This window comes from Corylus avellana, chromosome 6, assembly GCF_965113065.1.
Source record: "Corylus avellana chromosome 6, dhCorAvel1.hap1.2, whole genome shotgun sequence".
NCBI classification, from domain to species: Eukaryota; Viridiplantae; Streptophyta; class Magnoliopsida; order Fagales; family Betulaceae; genus Corylus; species Corylus avellana.
Window position 1 is genome coordinate 2,582,846 of NC_142495.1, and position 11,655 is coordinate 2,594,500.

The following is an 11,655-nucleotide window of genomic DNA, read 5'->3' on the forward strand; positions in this document are numbered from 1 at the left end:
ACAAGTACTTCATGTGCATTATAACCATAATCATGGCATGTACCAAACATTGAGGTAATTCATGTGCATCATAAATCATGGCACCTACCAAACATTAAGGTACTTCGTGTGCATTATAACCATATATAATCATGACATATATGCATATAGCAAACATTAAAATAAAACCTAACAGGTGCAGGTATGGAGAGAAGGGTTTAGATCTCCCAACTGTGACAATTAGTGACATTTATAAAAGCATACTTATTTTTCTTAAATCCTCAAGAGCTTGGTTTCTTTTCTTGAAGCTTTGTCTTGTGTAATCTCCCAAGAGGTCGATGATCTGGCTTTTATTGGCAAATTTTGGTGGTGACAAGTCACCGACAATGGGGTTTCATGCGAGACCCCAATTTGCTTATCTTAATTGGACCAATTTGTTGTCGATGCTCTAAAGAGATGAGAGAAGGAAATAATAAGAATCCCAATTTTCTGTCTGGATTATAGCCACCCCGGTTGTAATTGTGACTCAGAGCTTTTAATGATGTCCACATGAGCCTATCAAGGCTCTCGCAAACACAATTACAATATATTATGATCCAATTGGTAATGAAGTCTGTAGACTTTACCAAAATGAATACGCAATAGCCCATACAGGTGGCAACATTGCCAGAGTGATGTAATGGTGTATATATTTGCATGGAGCACGCGGCATTGCAAAAAATTTTTTTTAAAAAAAAAAAAAAAAATTTTGCACGCAGCGTGCCGTTTTGTTTTACCCATTTGCATGTATTGTCATGTGAACCGTTAATATAACAAAGTAAAATTCATTGTACCATTTAAATTGAGGGTACAATAGTCAAAATGGGTTCAATTGAAACCCAATCATTTGGAGGACATTACATCAATTGAAAATTGCCTGCCTGAGAATTAGATGAAGTATATGTAATATTTTTTTAATGGCCGACAAGACCCTACCACGTTTTTCATTACTCTTCCGTAATATAATATTAAAGTGGCTATGAGATAGATGAGACTTGTTTTTATTTTTTTATTTTTTGTGAATGAGATAGATGAGACTTGGATCTAGTGACAAGGAGGAGACTGATTTTTACTAATATGCTATTTTGATTGTGTGACCGTTGTACTATATTTTTTTTAAGTTAATATATTTTCTGAACAGCGCAACTATAATTTTGATTACAAGTGTCAGCTGGTGGACTAACACGGCAGGAAAGAGTTCCGTGACAATGACACGACAGGAAAAAATGTTCAACTAGAGTGACACGTCGCCCTTTCTGCAGCCCAAACAATTGCCAATAAAAACCTGCTAACTATATTTAATTAAGTAGTGCTTGCTTTTTACAGTTGGACAAACTTAATTATCGTGAAATTAAGATCACTGCAAGCGGTGCTCTTAGTCCCCTACACTGCACAGCACCTCTATAAAACCCAAATCACCGAACATGATATAGAAAGCAGAAATTTGAAAGGAATATCGTTAAGAATATTATGTTAGGATTATTTAATTATTTAGGTATTATTAGTCTATTAAGTTTACATTTTTTTAATCTATTAAGTTATTTGTCTCTCTATAAATAGAGGTCTCTATATTTATTATCATAATCAATAATCAATACAATGTAGTTCATTGTGTGCTTCCGCTTTCCTTATTATTTTTTTCGCTCTTTTATATCTCTCAATTATTCCAACATGCTATCAAAACATTTTAACATAATATCAGAGTCAATTTTTTTAGCCTTCAGTAATCATTTTTTATAGTGTTTTCCTTTTATCGAATTTTAGTCTTATCACTTTACACCAAGCGCCACCAAAATATCTGCTGTTTATAGTCTCAAAATCGTGCCAGCCCTATAGATTTGGAATTGCCATCAGCCCTCTGACACGCCACCATGCGCCTCCGTCAGTTTCTAGCTACGCCGTCGCTGCCCTTGCAGGAGCTACACGCTTCTGACATGCTATCAAAGCATTCTAACAAATATTGAGAAAGAACAATGGGGATAGTGAAGCAGCTCACAACGTGAGGGTTTTAGGATCAGGCGAACAAAAAGTAGTTCTGGGGCATGGGTTTGGGACGGATCAGTCAGTGTGGAAGCACCTTATCCCTCACCTCGTCGATGAATATCGTGTCATCCTCTACGATAATATGGGCGCGGGTACAACAAACCCAGACTACTTCGATTTCGAACGCTATTCGACGCTTGAGGGGTTTGCGTACGATTTGCTTGCCATTTTAGAAGAGCTTCAAGTTGATTCCTGCATCTTTGTTGGTCACTCAGTCTTGGGCATGGTAGGTTTCATCGCCTCCATCGCACGCCGCGATCTTTTCTCCAAGATTGTTACGGTCTCCCCCACTCCAAGGTGTGTACATCCTTAATTAAATACCATACAAATAATATACATGGTTAAGTTTCTTGGCCGGCGATTATTTTTGAAATAAGCGGCTATTTAACAGTAATAACACGTTTAATTTCAATAAAATTTCATTTTCTTTTCTTTCCTCTTCGCTCATTTTCTTTTCTTTTGTTTTATAGGTTATTGAATGATGGGAATTACTATGGAGGATTCAAGCGAGAAGATCTAGACCAGATATTCGAAGCGGTGTCGTCAAATTACAAGGCATGGTGCTCCGGGTTCGCCCCACAAATTGTGGGCGGTGACATGGACTCTATGGCGGTCCAAGAATTCTCTCGAACCCTGTTTAACATGAGACCGGACATAGCCTTGTCCTTGGTCCAAACCATATTCCTTAGCTACACGAGACACATACTAAGCCATGTCACGGTGCCTTGCCACATAATACAAAGTATGAAGGACTTGGCTGTGCCGGTGGTAGTGTCTGAGTATTTGCATCAAAATCTTGGCGGTGAGTCAATCGTGGAAGTCGTACCCACAGGAGGTCATTTCCCACAGCTAAGGTCGCCAGATATTTTGATTCCCGTGCTTCTCAACCACATTCGCTACAGTATTGCAGACTTGGAGTAGAATTTAGTCGGTGACTTGGATAAAGTAGCTCCAGCGTTTTGTTCTACTTTTCTTGTTTTGTTCGACTCTTAAGGCATCCATAAGTTATCACGGTCCATATATATATATCAAGCTAAAGTGGGATCCTGTTAAATCGACTTACTTTGTCTAAAATTTTAAATTTATAGTTTTTTTAGTCGAAATATTTTAATTAAATGAAAGTTAGAGATCCACCCAGTTCAGGCACATTAGCCCCTATTGGGCCACTCACAATTGTAGGAGTTTCTTATCTACTTGTTAATAAAGTCTTTAGACTTTTGTCAAAGTAATATGTAATAGCCCATACAGGTGGCAACATTGCGCCTCTTCACCAAAGTGATCATTTAATGGTGTTCGCATGTATTAATTATCCTTTGTCATACCATTTAAAATGACCATGACATTAGTATGTATTTTTAAATATAACAAAATAAAATTCATTGCATTAGTTTAGAGCGTGTTTGAAATTGCGTTTGAAAAATAAAGTTTTTTAAGTTAAAAAGAGCTTTTGGACAAAAGTTTTATTTTTAAACTTTTGCCAAAAGTATATTTTAGTCATTCTTAAGCGTTTTGTACTCTTAAAAGCATTTTCAACTTTTTTACCAAACGAATACTTTTTTCTTAAACAAACTTTTTGAGTGTTAAAAATATTTTTTGGCTCCTCAAATGCAATCTCAAACATGCCCTTAATTGAAGGTATGTGTCTAATATACATTGCAAATTGCTTGATAATTCAAAAAGAGTGTGTATTTTTCCTTTTTTAAGAACTGACTGAACCTACCCCTTTTTTATTACTCTTTCGTAATATAGTAATATAACATGGTATGGGATACATTGCATTTAGCATTACTTTTTTATAAATCTTGGAGGAGTCCATAAAGTGTTATTATAGATGAATCAAGTATTACTCTAACTTTGTCGCACTAAGAGAATTCTCACCTCTACTCTTCCGTTTTTCATTTTGATATTAAAAGGAAAAAACCAACAAAGAGTTTTTTTTAGCGTATAAGAGTTTGGATTATGCATGCAACATGGGACTTAGATCTATAAGGTATTAGACTGGGTGCAAAACGTTTTATCTTAAATACATAAACAACAGTTGTAACAGCACATAAAAAAAGAACTGATTTTTTCTTTTCTTTTTTGAGCAGCGTAAGAATCTTATTTAGAACCCTATCAATAGCTTCTCAACTATTTTGTGATTTATGCTTTTTGAGGATTTTGTGTTTCATCGTTCATCAAGATCATTCTGTTCTATGTATTCTGGGGAGAACAGAGGATCAAAGGCCATGGCCATGGCAGTGCCCATAGAAATACTCAAGGGTGAGAATTAATGGAGCAAAAGGGTGGCCCTATACCAAAGCACAGAGAAGGGGAGGGGAGATCGGAGTGCTGTGAAGAAGAGGAGAGAGTGAGAGGGATGGAGAAAGGAGGTGGGGGTGGAAAACGTGAGAGGTGAGTGGAGAGAGGATAGAGGTTGTGTTATTTTAGGATTAACATATTGCATTTGGGCATTTAGTAGTGAGAAACACTTTAATGTTGGTTAAATTTAGAGCTTTTTATGTGGGGAATAGATCTTTTTTGGTCTATTTTGGACCGGAGAATATTTAAATAATGATCAGGATCTCTATAAATAGAACATTTGGCACATTAATAAAAAAAATAATAAAATATTATACATTTTAAAAAAATGATTATAAAATAAAATTATAAAAAATTAAAGAGTGCTTGGCTACCCCATACCACCCCAGTTGGGGCTGAGGGTCGGTTTGGGATGGCCGAAGCCACCCATGGCCCTAGGGGGAGGGCCAGATCTAAATATATATATATATATATATATATATATATATATCGTTTAGACCACCTCCAAGAGGCCAAACGATTTTTTTTTTTTTTAATTTGGGTTTAGGGGATGGCCGGCGAGACCAACCCTAAGGGCCATGGGGTGGTCCGACCACCCCTTATGGCCAAAATAGGGTAGCCAATCACTTCTTCTTTTCTTATTAATTTTTTTAATATGAAATATTATTTTTATTATTTTTTTATAGTAGAACATGTATCTTATTTGTAACTTTAAGATTTTTAAAAAGAAATTTTAGTCATAAAATGAATATTCTTTAGTCAATTACAAATTGGAAAAGATCATATTTCTGGATGTGGGTGATTTTTTTGTGATTTTTCTTAAACATAAAAGAAGAAAAGGGGCTATGAATAAGCTATAACTAGGCTCTTACAAGTGTCAGTTAGCTAGTTTACTAACGGCTGGGACTGGAAATGCTCCAATGAAAATGACACGACAGGAAAAATGTTCCACTAGAATGACACGTCGCTTCAGCTCTGTTTTTTGCCCTTTATACAGCTCAGTTGTTAAGAAAAACTTCCTAACTATATCTAATCGTCAAAGATCCCTTGCATACGGATGCGGTGCTCTTTTAGTCCCCTACTCAACACCTCTATAAAATCCAAATCACTGAACATCGTAAACATCATATAGAAAGCAGAAATTTGAAAAGAAATAAAATTAAAGATATATCGAAAATGGGGATAGTGGAAGAAGCTCACAACGTGAGGGTTTTAGGATCAGGCGATCAAAAAGTAGTTCTCGGGCATGGGTTTGGGACAGATCAGTCGGTGTGGAAGCACCTTGTACCTCACCTCGTTGATGAATATCGTGTCATCCTCTACGATAATATGGGCGCCGGTACGACAAACCCAGAGTACTTCGATTTCGAACGCTATTCGACGCTCGAGGGGTTTGCGTACGATTTGCTTGCCATTTTAGAAGAGCTTCAAGTTGATTCCTGCATCTTTGTTGGCCACTCAGTCTCGGCCATGGTGGGTTCGATCGCCTCCATCGCACGCCCTGATCTTTTCTCCAAGATTGTCATGATCTCCCCAAGTCCAAGGTGCGCGCGTACATCCTTAAATACCATATATGATAAATAAACAGCGAGTGTTCGTTTCTTTCGTACTGAGTTTGAAAATTTCCTTTGATTTAGTCCATAAAATAGTTACGTATTTTTTTAATAATATTAAATGAATTGAAAAACAATTATATTTTAAAAAAAGAAAAAGAAAAAAGTGTCATTCTTACTTGTATAGACTAGATGAATATTTCTACATAGTGTAAATCAGGAAGGAGTTGACCCTAGTAATATAATTTTGACCTGTATTTTCGAAAGTAGACGCAGGAAACGGATTAATTTCGTAGATTATAGGTTTGCTTCGGGTTGAAATTATTTCGCGCGCATCATGTAGCATATGTTTCGGTAGGAATAAAAAATTCCGCTGCCGCCTGCCGGGAATCGAACACGAATAATCCGCACTCAGTAATAAAGACCACTTCTGGTTTTCTAATTGATGCTACAGCGGATATTGATGTTCTACCATGAATTTTATTTTATTTATATACAATAATTAAGGCTATTTCGTTCAAATATTTTTTCTTTTTAAACACTGTTGGACCAAGGTTCGGCCAATATTTAAGAAGCCGCTGAACCTGAGCAGCCCATGCCACAAAGAGTCCAGACCATCCGCAAGGCCCAAGACATCTGCGGCTCGCAAGTCCTACCAGCACGCAAATTGGCCCAGCAGCCCGAATGCCTTAGGTCGAACAGGCTGTTGTCATCTAGGGTCATGATGGCCTTTGGCGGTAGAATGCCAACGTTCAATCTCGACAATCAAGGTCCAAGTTCGTAGGCTACCCGCGTTGTTCGGGCGACCTGTGAGTGGGGCTCGACTCAAGTCCAACATCGTCGTCATAAGGCGAGTTCGTCAAAGCGAAGTTCTACTGGCCTCAATAAAAGAGAAAGTACACATCCAATCAAAGTATAAGATGTAACGTTAGACGGATTCGGTCATGTTCACGTCCTATCAAATTTTCACCGTACCTTGAAAAGTCATCGTGGTTGTATGAAAGCCTGGTGGACCTTACCCGCTCGCTTAGCTTCGGATCCCCACGCGACATGTGTTGAGCTTCGGTGTGACCGGGGCATGAATCCCGAGAAATAGATATATAAGTAGGGAAAATTTTGTAAAAAAAAAAAGAAAAAAAAAAAGAAAAGAAAAGGAAGATAAGTTAATTTTGGAGAAATAAAGGAGGAATTTTTATGCAACTTCTGTACAGCCTTAACAGGTGGCCGGCACATTGTGTGAACAAACACAAAACACACTTTCTTAACTAGTTATTAGGCAAAACACTTTTCAAACAGCAAATAACAAAACTATATATATATATTAACAATATTTTGTGAAAGTAACAAGTTTAATTTTTTTTTAGATATATAGAGGATGAATTGTTACTTATTAAAGAATTACCAACAAAAATAAAGAGGTGGTTGTACGATCATCTTGGTGGCTACATGTGGCCAAGCCATACTTAGCTGCCAAGAAGGGAGCGGCTACCTCTACAAAGACAGATAGGTGGTTGTGCGTTGTCACTCCTGTCAGGACAAGGGTTGGTTGTGTGCGGTCACACCCAACGAATGAGAGGAGGTGGCTGGGCCGTGTGGCAATCTTTTTTTTAAAAAAAAAACATTTATATGAAATTTTGTTTTGTTATAAACACTAAAACATGCTCTCAAAAAGTTTACCAAACAATTGAGAGAAAAGTATATATACCTTTTCAAATTACGAGGCAATTTGCAATGATCTTTCAAAACTTTTAATTGAAGCAATGTTCGAACCTCTCAAACTATCAGAAAATTGTAATTACAATATTCTTTTTTGTTTTACCAAAAATGAAAAAAAATACCCTTACAACAAATTTTAAAAATATATAATATTAGAATATTAGAATATTAATTAAATGATTAAATATTTATTTTTCATTTAGTTTATACTTTTGAGATAAGTGGTGATGTAACATAGTATCAGCGGCTTAGAGCCAAAAGGTCTTGATTTCGAATATTCTCTCAATCAATTCACCTCTTATTTTAATTAATTATTGGTTTAATTATATTCCTTGCCGTTGCTTATATTCCATGATTGTGTATGTTGTTGTTTATCAACCTTGAGTTTATGAGTGCTTCTATCTTATGTGTTGTAATTTAATTTGAGAATTTTAGTTTCATAAATCTTAGTTTAGAGTCCAAGAACTTCTTGTTTTAGTTAGGTTAGGAAAAATAAAATTTTCATAACTCTTCGTGTCTCTTCCAACCATGTCAATTGTTTGTTTAGTTTATGTTAATATATATGCTTTGTTATTTAGTTATTGTTACATCTGCTTGTGTTTTATTTTCCATTTTCTGTTATAGTCGGGTTATAGCAATGTTAAATTATAATTAAATTTCGTTATTTATTTATTTATTTTTTTTCAATAAAAAAAAAAACTTTATAGGTTATTGAATGATGTGAATTATGGAGGATTCGAGCGAGAAGACCTAGACCAGATATTCGAAGCGGTGCAGTCAAATTACAAGGCATGGTGTTCCGGGTTCGCCCCGCTAATTGTGGGCGGTGACATGGACTCTATGGCGGTCCAAGAATTCTGCCGGACCTTGTTTAACATGAGACCGGACATAACCTTGTCCTTGGCCCAAACCATATTCCTGGGCGACACGAGACACATTCTAGGCCTCGTCACCTTGCCTTGCCACATAATACAAGGTATGAAGGACTTGGCTGTGCCGGTAGCAGTGTCAGGTATTTGCATCAGAATCTCGGCGGTGAGTCAATCGTGGAAGTCGTAGCCACGGAAGGTCATCTGCCACAGCTGAGCTCGCCAGATATCTTGATTCCCGTGCTTCTCAAGCACATTCGTTATGGCATTGCAGAGTTGTAGTGTGATTTGTGTGCTCCTCTTGTTACTCCGCGACTTGGATAAAGCAGTTTCCAGTACTGTTGTGTTCCTACTGTGTTTAAAGTTCTACCCAATCTAAATTTCAATTAAATATCCCTCTCCCACCGTAATAATCTTTAGATCGACTTCTTTTTTGGCCTTTTTTCTTTTTCAGAAAGAGAATTTTACCAGATCTCCTTTGCTTGCATGGTGAGGAAGAATCTCATTTAACAACGCTATTCATGCTAACTGTTAATAGTTTTGATTCGTAATTATGCAAATTATTTCCATAATTTTATTGTAATTCTAATTTGTTTTTTCAGGAGGAGTCTTGTAGTATATCTTATTCACACTAACGTTGAACAGTTTTGATTCAAAATTATATGCCCTATTTTCACAAAAAAAAAAAAAAAGAATCCCCACCCCATTCTCTAAGAAATAATTCACATTCCCAAACCTCATTGTTAAGAATATTACTTGTTATTTACTTCTTTAGGTATTATTAGTCTACTAGGTTTACCTTTTCTTATTCTACTAGGTTTACCTTTCCTTAGTCTACTAGGTTTACCTTTCCTTAGTCTATTAGGTTACTAGCCTCTCTATAAATAGAGGTCTCTGTATTCATTATTATTATAAGAATCAATACAATGTAGTCCATTGTGTGCTTTCGCTCTCTCTCTCTTCTCTCTCTTTCTTTCGCTTCTAATATATTATCCAATATATTTAACATGGTATCAGAGCCACCTTTTTGTGGCCTCCAATAAACGTCTTTCACGTTTTCCGGCGCCGCCAGTATTATCCGGCGAATCCTTCTCTCTGATCCTCACGGTTCTCTATCTTCTCCTCGAGGTTTTCAGCGTATCACTATACCACCTGAAAGCCCGGAAGACAACCGTCCCAGAGCCGCCGCACACAGCCATATCGGAGCCTACACGCGCCCTCACGCGCTGCCCAAAGTTTCGGCAATTCCGCCACTGCCCTTCCGCCACCAGCCGCCACGGTGGTCCGATCACTTCTCCATGGCCACCAATCGATAGCTTTCATCTCGGTGATTCCAGAACAGGCCTCAGATCCTCTATACAACGCTCCACGCGCCGCCACGCGCCCCCAGAAGGTCCGCGCGTCAGATCCACGCGCCAGCAAAAGCCTCCTCCGTTCGCGCGTGTACACACGCGCCATCGCACCCACGTGCCACGCCATTCTTGCCACGTCAGCCCTAAGTGCCACGTCAGCATAGCCACGCCAGCCCTACATGCCACGTCATCAGTGCCACGTCAGCATGTGTGCCACTTCATCAGCACCACGTCAGCATGTGTGCCACGTCAGCCTGTGTGCCACGTCAGCAGTATCGAGTCAGACCTTGCCACGTCATTAGTGCCACGTCAGCGTTGACTTTTCAATCGTTGACCGTTGACTTTGACTTTGACCACTGAAAAAGTTGACCAGGTGTTTCCTACTCAATTTTTCGTCCTGATTTCAAATTTGTGGTCTATTTTTGCTTTTGGCATCTCTATATGGCGGAAAACAAGGCTCTTCTTCAAATTTAGGTGTTTGTTTTATGCGGTTCTAGTTGGTTTATGCTTGTTCACTTCGGTTTTATAGCCTGTTCTTTGGCACAATTCAATCCGGTTCATTCTTCTTGCGGATGGCACTCTTGGGTCAGACCAATCTTTCCTTAGGTCCATGGGTTTTCGGGCCAAAGAAGCCCCTTTCAACCGGCCCACTTATGCCTTGTCAAATGCCGCCATCACCGGTCACTGAATAGCCTCTTCAACCGGCCATTTTTCTCCTTACTTAGCTCAGCCGAATAGGCGAGACGGTCTACTAGTTAGATGGGCCAGACTTTAGTTCAGCCGACAAGGCGAGACGGTCCAAGGGTTTCAGGCATGATTAGCCTCTTCAACCGGCCCTGCTTATCTCAGCCGATCAGGCGAGACGGTCTACTAGTCAGACTTTAGTTCAGCCGATAAGGCGAGACGGTCCAAGCGTTTCAGACATGATTAGCCTCTTCAATCGGGCCTACTTATCTCAGCCGACTAGGCGAGACGGTCCAAGGGTTTCAGACATGATTAGCCTCTTCAACCGGCCCTGCTTATCTCAGCCGACTAGGCGAGACGGTCCAAGGGTTTCAGACATGATTAGCCTCTTCAACCGGCCCTGCTTATCTCAGCCGACCAGGCGAGACGATCTACTAGCTAGAATTTTTGGGTCAGACTTTAGCTCAGCCGATCAGGCGAGACAGTCCAAGGGTTACGGGCCAAACAAGCCCCTTTTAACCGGCCTTGCTTTTCTAAGCCGACTAGGCAAGCTTCTTCATTACTAGTATATGGTTTTCAAATTCAGGCAGAATCCACTAAGTGAACCAAGCTCCAGCTTAAATGCATTGCTCAAATTCAGGCAGAATCCACGGGTCCTTAACAACTTTTATGGCGTTACTTCGGCAATTGTTTCGGCACAAGCAACTTTTTTTGGCGAATTCCTTTTTCTTTCCCTTTTCGTTTATCCAAACTCAAGTTTACACATTGAGTTTGAGGGGGGATGTTAAGAATATTACTTGTTATTTACTTCTTTAGGTATTATTAGTCTACTAGGTTTACCTTTTCTTATTCTACTAGGTTTACCTTTCCTTAGTCTACTAGGTTTACCTTTCCTTAGTCTATTAGGTTACTAGCCTCTCTATAAATAGAGGTCTCTGTATTCATTATTATTATAAGAATCAATACAATGTAGTCCATTGTGTGCTTTCGCTCTCTCTCTCTTCTCTCTCTTTCTTTCGCTTCTAATATATTATCCAATATATTTAACACTCATTATGGTTTATATCATATTATCATGATGTTTTTAGATCATCTTATATACCACCATGTCTCATCTAT

The 11,655-nt window shown here is 38.5% G+C and overlaps 1 protein-coding gene and 1 pseudogene across 2 annotated transcripts; both read left to right on the forward strand.

The window, feature by feature from the left end:
- The first annotated feature begins 1,975 nt into the window (after nucleotides 1-1,975).
- Nucleotides 1,976-3,204, forward strand: LOC132186519 (karrikin insensitive 2 receptor CA pseudogene; annotated as a pseudogene). The gene is made up of 2 exons (XR_015912636.1): nucleotides 1,976-2,358; nucleotides 2,532-3,204. The product of XR_015912636.1 is annotated as a karrikin insensitive 2 receptor CA pseudogene (transcript).
- A 2,280-nt stretch (nucleotides 3,205-5,484) lies between these two features.
- LOC132188246 (karrikin insensitive 2 receptor CA) lies at nucleotides 5,485-8,962 on the forward strand. The gene is given in 3 exon segments (XM_059602664.2): nucleotides 5,485-5,906; nucleotides 8,339-8,640; nucleotides 8,643-8,962. Coding segments are annotated over 3 exon segments (810 nt in total). The 5' UTR covers nucleotides 5,485-5,538; the 3' UTR covers nucleotides 8,783-8,962.
- The last annotated feature ends 2,693 nt before the right edge of the window (nucleotides 8,963-11,655 follow it).